This window comes from Helianthus annuus, chromosome 12 (assembly GCF_002127325.2).
Source record: "Helianthus annuus cultivar XRQ/B chromosome 12, HanXRQr2.0-SUNRISE, whole genome shotgun sequence".
NCBI classification, from domain to species: Eukaryota; Viridiplantae; Streptophyta; class Magnoliopsida; order Asterales; family Asteraceae; genus Helianthus; species Helianthus annuus.
Genome location: NC_035444.2, coordinates 4,142,870 through 4,154,622, shown reverse-complemented (window position 1 = coordinate 4,154,622; position 11,753 = coordinate 4,142,870). Strand labels below are relative to the sequence as shown.

Here is an 11,753-nt window from a genome sequence, read left to right as displayed (position 1 = left end):
GGTTTGGTAGCAGGTCAGCTTGGAAACATCAACATGACCAATGAAGATTATGATCAGATCGACAAGGAAGAAATGGAGTTGATGGATATTAAATGGGCTTTTGCTAGTGCGGTTAGAAGGGCAAAAGACTTCATGGCACGAACTGGAAGAACTTCGTTGGAAGGAAAGAAAAACACGAAGTATGGGTTTGATATTAATGCCGTCACGTGCTTTAACTGTGGCGAGAAAGGGCACTTTAAACGTGAGTGCACTCGACCAACAAAACACGGCAATCACAATCCTTTCAGAAACCAGACGAATGTGAATGCCCAACAAGAGAACCGTGAACGGAGAATGGTGGCAGTGAACAACAATCAGGGACAGCCTGGAATTGCAAATCACAATCGGGCTTTGGCTGTTCAAGCTGATGAAGGATGTGACTGGTCAGTTCAGTTTGGTGAAGGTGATCAAGGAAGTGGAACTGCATTGTATGCTAAAGTCATCGAGCATGTTCATAAAGAAGAATCTTCTGGAAGCGATGACAGTTCTGGTTATTCTGGAAGTTCGGATGAAGAAGGCTCTGTTTCTGGGGATAATCACTCAGAGCCTGATGAGAAGGAGGAAGAAGGTGAAGATATTCAGGATCTTCTGAATGAAGCTGATGAGCTTAAATGTCAGAAATCAATTCTGATTAGAAAGGCGGATACTGCATCAAAGGAAATGGAAAAGCTATTCTCTGAAGATGGAGCTTTTTCTTTTCAAACTGCCTTTATGGCAAACGGCTCAGCCTCTACTAGTCAGGTAACTTCTGAACCTCCTGCTCCTAGTATTTGTAAATCATGTGCAGAGATGAAGCTTGAATCAGAAAAGCTTCATAGTCATAACCAGAATTTGGTTATTGAACTGTCGAAATGCAAAGAGGCAAACATGGCTTTAACCCGGAATGAAAAAGAATTTAAATCTGTAATAGAAACTTTAAAGAAAAATGTGTCCGAGGTTAACAAAGTAGTTTACCACAAGCAAGTGAGTATAAATGAATATATTAACATTGTGGAAGAAACTAAGAAACAATTAGCCATTGCCCAATGCGAACATGATGCGATCAAACAGAAATTGGATAGTTATTCTAACTCCCAATTTGTGCTTGATCACATCATCGATGTTCAACAACTAAAGGGAAATCAAAAAGGCATAGGGTATAACAAATGTCCGCCCCCTTTGATGAACAACTATACCAAGATGCCTGATGAGGAAGAAATGCCTCGGTATGAACCCAGTGTGCCTCTTGATGTTGAGGAATTTGCTACTGGCCTTGGGTTCAAACCGGACAATTCTTCAAACACAGCCTCTAAGGAACAAGAAACTTCATCATCCATGAAGCAAAGTCCTCCAATTATCGAGGACTATGAGACATCGGATGATGAATCAGAAGTGGCTGTAAGTGATCAGGATAAATCACTTAGCAAGATGAAAGGAGTAGATATTCCACGAGAGAATCACATCCTTTGTGATCCTGATACTCCTGAGGTTCCATCTGCTAAGAAGCAAGTGATTGATCCTGTCAAAGTTGATAAGACAGGTGTGTCTACTGTTAAAAGCAGTAATGTGTTGTACACTTTGGTTGGAGATAATAAAATCTACTCAGATCATGTTTTTCCAATTAAAAATGTAAATCAGTCGTTGATTGATAAAGTCTTTGAAGACAACACAAACAAGTTTTTAGGAAAAACACTTCCGGGAATTGTTGTAACACAATGTGATCCAATTCCTAAGGCTGAGATTAGAAAACAGTTTGGTAATCAAAAATCTCCAACAACTCAACAACCTACTGCTTCTAAGGGTAAACAACAACAACGAGCTCCAAAGCCAAAGGCTAAGGTTGAATCAAAAGGAGCTCGTTACACGAAGAAAGGAAAAGATGTTAAATTTGTAGCATCAAGAGGTACAGATAAAATTGAGACTTTTGAAAACAAATCAAACACTGATTTTGTACAACAAGTCAAGATTTTAAAACGTAACAGCGATAACAATTACACCCAACACACAAACGGGTGTGATGAAAGAGCAAGTACCTCAGGTTCTACAAGTTCAACATCTGGTAGTCGATCAAGTTCTCCTAAGTCTGTTGAAAGGAGAACTTGTTTCAAATGTGGAGAAATTGGGCACATTATCAGAAACTGCCCAAATGCTCCAAAGAAGAAATTGGTTGAAAAAGCTCCACCTGAAACAGTTCACCCTCAACGTCGATCAGTTTCACCTAAACATGATAAACGAACTGTAAAAGAACAAGAAACTAAACAACGACGTAAGAACATGAAAACTGTTGAAAAAGCTTTAAAATCTGAAGTTAAAACAGTGCAAAAGGAACCAAGTGGGTCACAACCTGTAAAACCAGAATCTTCAAAAACTGGTAGGCACAGACAAACTTGGTTACCTAAGTCGGGTGACAATTCAGGGGGAGCAGTTGTTCTTGAAAACCATCAAGAGATCGAGCTTACGTTTCGTGATGCCAAGGGACGACCCAAGACCACTAAGGCTTGGGTCCCCATTCTCAACTGATGTGTTTAATTGACATGTGCAGGATGTTCTAGGAGGAACTATTAATAGTCATTGGATTGTTGATAGTGGAGCATCCAGGCACATGACTGGCGACTTACGGCTCCTGTATGACGTGAGAAATATTCGAGGAGGGTATGTTGCTTTTGCGGGTGATAAAGGTGGGTACATCACTGGAGAAGGAAGTATCTCCAATGGTATCGTGTGCTTTGATAAGATCAATTATGTGAAGCAAATTGATCACAATCTTCTAAGTGTGTCGCAAATCTGCGATAAAAAGTTCTCAGTGATTTTTGATGACGCTGGCTGCTATGTGCTGAAACCTGGATTCAAAATTCCACAAGAATGGATTCTCTTATCGGCTCCGAGAGTTAATGATCTTTATATTCTCGACATGAGTCAAGCGATTACTACATCTGCACAAGTCACTTGCTTTGTCTCAAAAGCCACGGAAAAGGAGTCAATATCTTGGCACAGAAGAATGGGACACATTCACTTGAGAAAGATGAACCATTTGGTGAAAAATAATCTTGTGAATGGTGTGCCTGTGAGAAGTTTTCATCTACAAGATATCTGTGTCTCGTGCCAAAAAGGGAAGCAAAGAAAGAAGTCTCACCCTTTGAAGAAAATCAACACTGTCAGCATGCCTCTCGAACGTCTTCATATGGACCTATTTGGACCTATGAAGCACAAGACAACGTTTGGTGATGCTTATTGTTTAGTAGTTACTGATGACTACTCTAGATTTTCTTGGGTATCTTTTATGGCACACAAGAGTGAAACTCCTGGCATCCTCAAGGATCTTCTTACAATGTTGGAGAATCTCTATACGTTGAAAGTAAAAAGGATCCGGAGCGACAATGGAACCGAATTCAAGAATCAAGTTATGGATGAGTTTTGTACTTCTAAAGGCATTCTTCATGAGTACAGTTCTCGTTATACTCCACAACAAAATGGTGTCGCTGAGAGGAAGAATCGGACGATTATAGAAACTGCAAGAACAATGTTAGTAGAGTCGGAACTCCCTATTCAATTCTGGGGAGAGGCTGTATCGGCTGCTTGCTACACGTTGAACAGAGTTCTTACAGTTAAGAGACATGGCAAGACTTGCTTCGAACTCCTTCAGAAAAGGAAACCGGATCTTTCTTACCTTGAACCGTTTGGTGCTCCTTGTACTATGATTGAGCCAGATGGAAAGTTTGGTGCAAGAGCTATCGAGGGTTTCTTCCTTGGATATGCTACTCCGAATTTTCGTGTTTGGAATCTAGCTACCAAAAAGATTGAGCTATGGAGTGAAGTTAGGGTTCAAAGGTACACGAGTCCTGTTAGGGCTCCGGGTGATCCGTGGATGTTCGATTACGATGGGCTATTTGACTCCTTCAATCTGCCAACCTTTGACGAAGAATCAGCAGCGGCTCGAATGTTGTTGGAAAGTGACAATGCTGCTGTCTCGCCTTTGGTTAGACCTATTGTTGTTGACCCTCAAGCTTCTTCGTCTGTCAACAATATGGTTCAAAATGAGGTTTATGAAGATGCTGCTGATTATAATGACTCTTCTGAAGATGATGAATATCATGATGCAGCCGAAGGATCTTCAGCTCCAGCTGCTCCTGTTCAAGGTGCCTCTGGTGATACACCTCATACGCAGAATATAGATACTGCTGAAGGGAATGCATCCACCTCTACCCACATTCCTGGTGTGGAGTTGGTTGTTGATCTTAATCTTACCAATTTGGGTATCAATGCTCGTGTGCCAGATAATCCTGAAATGCGGATTCACGATACCCATCCCCAGCAGAATATCATAGGAGATGTCCATCGAGGTGTGCAGACGCGTAATCAGCTGAGAAACAACCAGAATGCTGGTTTGTATTCAGCTATAAGAGAATCTGGTCAACAAAATGACTGGTCCTTCGCGTGTTACGTGTCACAAGAAGAACCAAAGTCGTGGAAAGAAGCATTGAAAGACAGTGCTTGGGTTGAAGCCATGCAGGAAGAATTACAGCAATTTCACAAGCTTGGTGTTTGGAAGCTTGTTGAAAAGCCTGAGAACTACAAGAAGATTGGCACTCGATGGGTCTTCAAATGCAAGAAAGACGACCGTGGAGTGGTTATTCGGAACAAAGCTCGTTTAGTCGTTCAAGGTTTTCGTCAGATAGAGGGGATCGACTACAACGAAGTCTATGCACCAGTTGCACGTCTGGAAGCTATTCGGATCTTTATGGCTTATGCCTCATTCAAAGGATTCAAGGTTTACCAGATGGACGTCAAAAGTGCATTTCTACATGGTGTGGTTGAAGAAGAGGTATATGTCGAACAGCCTCCAGGTTTTGAAGATCCTGTCCATCCCGATCGGGTTTGGTTGCTCAACAAAGCTCTCTATGGTCTTCATCAAGCGCCACGAGCTTGGTATGCAACCTTATCTACATATCTGCTGGAGAACGGTTTTCGAAGAGGTCTTATCGATTGTACTCTCTTCATCAAAGAACAAGATGGAGATCTTCTTCTGGTACAGGTATATGTTGATGATATTATTTTTGGTTCTACTAATGATGTTTTGTGTAGGAATTTCGAGCGCATCATGCAGGATAAGTTCGAGATGAGTGCTATGGGGGAAATGAATTTCTTTTTGGGCCTACAAGTGCAACAAACGGAGTCTGGGATATTCATCCATCAGACTAAATATGTTGGAGACATCTTGAGCCGGTTCCAGATGTCCGATGCAACGCCCATTGGTACCCCATTGCCAACTAATCACGGAATAACTCCTGACTTGAAGGGTGAACCTGTTAGCCCTTCATACTATCGCGCGATGATCGGATCCCTTATGTACCTCACAGCATCAAGGCCAGATATAATGTACCCAACGTGCCTACTTGCCAGATATCAAGTTAATCCGAAGGCCTCACATCTTGCAGCTGTCAAAAGGATTTTTCGTTATTTGAAGGCTTACCCCGACACCGGTCTGTGGTATCCTAGGGATAATAACTTTGACTTGGTCGCATTCAGTGATTCTGATTTTGGCGGATGTAAAATCGACGGCAAATCCACAACGGCTGGATGTCAGTTTTTAGGAAATCGCCTAGTCACATGGCAGTGCAAGAAGCAGACGTGTGTCGCTACATCAACATGCGAAGCTGAATACATTGCTGCCTCAAGTTGTTGCTCACAAGTTCTTTGGATCCAACAACAATTGCGGGACTACGGTTTTTGAATTCCTAACTACTCCTATTTACGTTGATAATTCTGCTGCTTTAGATATCACTAAAAATCCTGTGCAGCATTCAAAGACCAAACACATCGAAATCAAATATCACTTCATACGTGATTGCTTTGAGAAAAGGCTAATCGATGTTGTTAAGGTCCACACCGATGACCAACGTGCCGACTTATTTACCAAAGCTTTTGACAAATCTAGATTTGACTTCTTATTATTGGTAAATGGCATTAAGGTCAAGCAAGAGTAAACCAACATCGGAAAATCATTTTTGTAAATATCTTTGTGTGTTTTTAAATTTATCTTAGTTTATTGAATTTAGGGGGAGTAAATCCAAAAAATCTGAAAATCCAAAAACATCGAAAAATTTCAAAAACACAAAAACAATAGAAAAACAAAAATGAGTTTCCTGGAGAGCAAAAGAGAAAATGATAGTACATCAGTGGTCTATCCAAACCTCTTTAAACCTTAAATGAAAAACGATAAGCAGCTCTATATAAGATGTATCGGTAGGCTCACAATCATTTTAAAGTGTGCAGGGTGATATAAATCTTAATCGACTGAAGATCAGGTGGGAACCATTCATTGGCATATGGTCTTAGTACCGAAATTTCGTTTGATAGATTGCCGAGGTTCTGAGATATTCGGTCTTTATGCTGCTTATCATCTGGGTATCATGGTTGTATCTTTTACCAAAAATAACGGGGACGCAAGTCTAGATCTTCCATGATACTATACATACGTGTACATATTACATACTGCATTCGACCTCAATAAGTGATAAACAATCACATGTCCATATCAAATAAGTGATAAAATATCACATTTATCCGGGTGTCAAGTTCGTCTCTCTGCTGTACGGAAGTACTGACCTGTTCACGGACTTGCACCTGTGCCCTCATGCATACGAAAATCAAGTTCCTCATCAATAAGTGATTATATCACATAGGGCTTGTTTTCAAATCAAAATAAGTGAGTATCTCACATTTTATACGGTCAAACAGATGATAATCGGTATACTCACCGGTAAGATGAACTCTCGTGCATACCTTGATACGGGAATGTGTCGTGATGTGGATGAACACCGGTCGGTAAGTATAAATCATACCTTAACGTATCCCCTCGCCATGATTACATCTGATAAGTTGAGCTTAAGTGGACAACAATACCGATAATTGTTATAGGATGCTTATCTTAATGTTAACTAACTGAACAACAAGAGTGTTTTGGCATGACCGTACACTGATATGATTCTCTTACCCTCGAAACTCGCAAAAAGAATGTCTGTATATATTTATTTACTGCTTAACTTTTATTGTTTTTCTTTTAAACAGTTTCGTCGTTTGGTGCATATCAGCACGACATTAGCGGTGATGTCGTTTGATAACACTCAAAGGATTTTAAATTGTTGTCTTTCTTAATATTAAAACACACCTAAAATCTGTTTTAATATAAACTTTATAAAAGCCAAAAAGATTTTCTTTCTACTTTATTTTCGATCGTACGATGTTGGAGCTCGAGTCTTCGTTACCTGAAACCTGAACGAAAACCGAATTGACTAAATCTTCATAAACGGTCGAAATTTGCAAGTTTTGAAAGTTAAAGGCTAAAATTGACAAATTTATTAAACTTTCAAACTGTCGGACGGTGTTTGATTGTGACATGGTCATTCGTGTGTCACTTGTTTATGATTAACTATATTCCAAGCAGTTGTTCTCATTATGCGTTTAGATTTCTTGCATGTGCAGATTCTAAAGGCTAGGAGAACATGGTCGATGACAAGCTTCGGGATGAAGACACAACGTGAAGGCACTCAACTGATGAAGATGATCGAGTTGCCGCTGGCCATCATCAACACCACAAGGATCTCACTTCATAAAGTTAAAGTATTTCACGAGCATAACTCAAGGGGGAGCTTATGTTAAGGGGGAGTTTGTCAACACACTTCCTACATGATACGGGTAGTTTGTTGATACACTCTCTGCTTTCAAGACGTGAAGACTTTGAAGATCCTCCGACATTGAAGACTTGAAAGGACATCAGAGTTTTGGTAACTCGAAGACCAAAGACCGTCGAAGTTCGAGACGAGTCTACAACTATAGAAGATAAAGACAAAGCTACAGCCAAGGGGGAGTTTGTTGGTGCACTTGTGTCTGTACTTTGTCTGTATTCGGTCTGTATGTAAACGATGTCCTAAGTTAGTCTGTAAGTTGACCAAGTCAACTATCCTCCTAGTTTGACTTGGCCAATAAGTTGTAATATGTTTGACTGCATCGAAGGATAGCCTCGAAGGATACTGTTGATCCTTCGAGGTGCTCGAAAGATATGCTTCGATTGATAGACCTCGAAAGACAATCCTTCGAGGTCCCTACTGATCCTTCGAGTGACTTGTCCTCGATAGATGATCCTTCGGACCATCTATCGGATCCTTCGACCAGACATCATGGGCTGGGTATATATATACCCATGCAGTGTAGTGTGAAAGAAAGAAGAGAGATGCACACTTAGAGAGACAGACAAGAGTTGAGAGCATTCTGTCCGAAACACACACACACACACTTTGAGAGTTTGCAAACTGATTGTAAACACTGTGCTTGTAACCGGAAACTTTCTACGCATTAATACAAGTGGTGTTAATCGTTGAGTCTTGTGTGTTCTTGTGTTTGCTCTTGCATCATCCCGGTTTACTCGCTAGCTTGGATTCCGCACTCGCTAGTGAGTTTGTATAACAAGGTTTAGGTTTGTTCTCGATCCTCCGAGAGGGACCTACAGCCCCAAACTCTACACACTAACAACTCTCACTATGTATATATTATGAAGGTGAACAATTGCAGTGAACAAACAAACGAAAAGGGTACTGTATTCTCTAAAAGAAAAGGGGTACAATAGAAAGCCAACTAACTCTATCCTATTTATAATAAACTAAACAAATTAAAACACATGCTAAATTATGAGAACAACCCAGGTAATGTGCATGCTCCATGATTCTCCAAAATACCCGGTCAACAACTTGACTAATTCACAAACAAAACTTGCAGCAACACCTCAACAATTTACGTAACAAAATGCAAGTTGTTGACCCTTTTACCCCTGGATCAATCATGCCCTTGATCCGTTAAACCGCGACCCGATAACACACCGGCCCGTGACCCGTAACATCAAGATTAACCCAACATTCACCCCCTTAATCTTGATTCGGTTCTTTCTTCTGGCTTGTCTTCAGTCTTGCTAAACTTTATTGATTCGAACCCGTTCTTGTTTGCTTGTCGAATCTTCTTGCTAACTTTCATACTTTCTGAACTTGCTCTTTCTTTCTTGCTCAATCCAAGTTCAACTTTCTTGCTATTTGAATCATTAAGATTCAATCTTTCTACTTTCTACGAGCCAATATGACTCGATTCTTGCTCTTGCTTCACGAACCACGCGGGCCCGACCTTTCTCTTTCTTACGTGAACGCTTTCGGTCTCTCGTTCACGACTCGGTCTATTGTGAACTCTTTCGGACTTTGTTCACAATTTCGGTCTTTCTTTCTTTCTTCGCTGATTTCAATCAGCCGTTCTCCATTCTTGCTTACGGTTGTCGGCTTTCTTTCTACATCGACACCGGTTCTTTCTTTCTTGTGACGGCTCTTTCTTTCTTCTTTCTTGCACCGCCATTACTCTCTCATTCTTTCTTGCTTACTTTCTTTTTCTTTCGTTCTTGCTTTACTGATTTCAATCAGCTCTCCTTTCTTCTTTCTTATTCGACCGGTTACCTTTCGTCTTTCTCTTCCCGGCCACCTTCCTTCTTCTTTCTCTTTCTAGCAACTTCTTTCACTTTCCCTGTTGCTGCTTTCTTGCATCATATCGAGATCATACACTGCTACTGCTTCCTCTTCTCAGTTAACCTGCAACTTTCTCGTCTCTCAATTTTCTCAGCCCCGCAATTTAGAGGGCTGCTACCCCTTCTCCGAACACGCCTCTCAAAACGGCGAACACCGTTTCTCGACCCTCGCTCTGATACCAAATGTTGGTTACAGGCCCCAAACTCTACACACTAACAACTCTCACTATGTATATATTATGAAGGTGAACAATTGCAGTGAACAAACAAACGAAAAGGGTACTGTATTCTCTAAAAGAAAAGGGGTACAATAGAAAGCCAACTAACTCTATCCTATTTATAATAAACTAAACAAATTAAAACACATGCTAAATTATGAGAACAACCCACGTAATGTGCATGCTCCATGATTCTCCAAAATACCCGGTCAACAACTTGACTAATTCACAAACAAAACTTGCAGCAACACCTCAACAATTTACGTAACAAAATGCAAGTTGTTGACCCTTTTACCCCTGGATCAATCATGCCCTTGATCCGTTAAACCGCGACCCGATAACACACCGGCCCGTGACCCGTAACATCAAGATTAACCCAACACCCCTTACCATATGTTTGCGTTGTTTGAAGTGGTTATTTCGGGCCGTGTTTAGTTCAGGGGGGAAAACGAATGAAAACACAGAACAACGCCAATATGTTTTGCAAGTTGGAAATGAAAACCAGCTTGCTGACAGCACGTTGAAACGTTTATTAAGATCTTTCAGCGAATTGATCAAAAAGAGTGAAAAGAAAGAACCCAAAAGTCTCTTGAATCTAATTAAAGAAAACCCCAATAAAAATTTTCAAGGAGTTAGAATGTTCGACAAGGACGATCATCATGTTCAGTGTTCACCATTAAAAGTAGAATATCTGGATTGTTGGAGCTTAACAGTGGTAACCTTAACAACCATTGCCATTACTCTTCCTAACATTGAAAAGGTGAAACTTGATAACTTGTTGAAAAGTGTGCGGCAAGGCCTTCAATACGTTACACTTGTAGAAGAAACCCTCGATGTTAATGTTAGCATTCAAAAGGCCGCAAAAATACTGTGGGAAGAGGTTGATTTCTGCCACAAATGGTTAGGAAACAAGTTGAAAAAAATTGCTTCTCAAGTGAAAAAAGATGGTGCCCAAGTAGATACAAATATGCAAATTGTTCAATTGTTCTTGAAGAAAGCTACATCCAAGATCGAGGAAGGGAGGGGAAGTCCGAATATTTGTGGAAACTCAATGTATCGTGTCACTGAAACCATCATTAGAGACAAAGAAAGCCACAAGGAATTATTCGATGAATTATCATCAAGGATCACCGACATAATGGCTGCATGTCTCACCAACCTACCTCAAGCCATAGCAAAGAAGTGCCACACTAGTGTGATAGAGAAAAGGGAGGAAAGTGTTAAAGGTGCAGTCAAACTTCTAGGTGAGACTAAGGAGATAATCAACATCCTTCAAGAAGATTACGATATTCCAAATATGGAACTAAAAGACTTGCCATTTATTGATAAATGGTGTGCTTATTTTAGTGGACCCTGAATCACAGCAATAAAGTAAGTTCATTTAGATTTCCCTCTCATATGATTTTCTAAGCATACATATATAATTGTACTAACACTTTTTTTTGTACCACAGTGCCAAGTTAATATGATTCATATGGACCACACCTACTCCTCAAAGTAAATCTGATGAGATCAAGATCGAATTAATATGATCCTTTTAAAAAGTGTGTTTTATATCGGTTTCTAGTTAATTGTAAAGTTATATAACAAGTTCTTCTGGTGAAGTCCTTGTTTGTAATAATGTACCCTTTCCAATCCTACATGTAAGATATATTTTGCTCGTTATATTGTATTTTATTTTTGGTGTGGTTTAAAGAATGTTTCAAATTCCATATGTGTTGGTTTTAATCGTTTGATCAAGCTTGATACACGTGGAGAATTAAAGTTATGGTGTAGGTACCTGAGGTGTCACACACGGATCAAACAAGATCAAACACATGTAGAAAATCGTGCGGATACGATCTCTATATCAAAACATACATACATCTTGAATTGCACTATCTATTTTAGGACTAGTTTTGATTACCTTATGGTCAAAGCAGATCAATCTAGGAATGGAGACAAAGAACAGCTGCATTCAA

General features: G+C 40.1%; 1 protein-coding gene across 1 annotated transcript; it reads left to right on the top strand.

Annotated features, from left to right (window-relative positions):
* Positions 1 to 8,728: 8,728 nt before the first annotated feature.
* On the top strand, positions 8,729 to 11,450 carry LOC118484759. Its single transcript, XM_035980732.1, has 2 exons — positions 8,729 to 11,163; positions 11,253 to 11,450. Exon 1 carries the CDS (start codon positions 10,430 to 10,432, stop codon positions 11,147 to 11,149), a length of 720 nt encoding a protein of 239 aa, XP_035836625.1. The 5' UTR covers positions 8,729 to 10,429; the 3' UTR covers positions 11,150 to 11,163; positions 11,253 to 11,450.
* Positions 11,451 to 11,753: the final 303 nt, after the last annotated feature.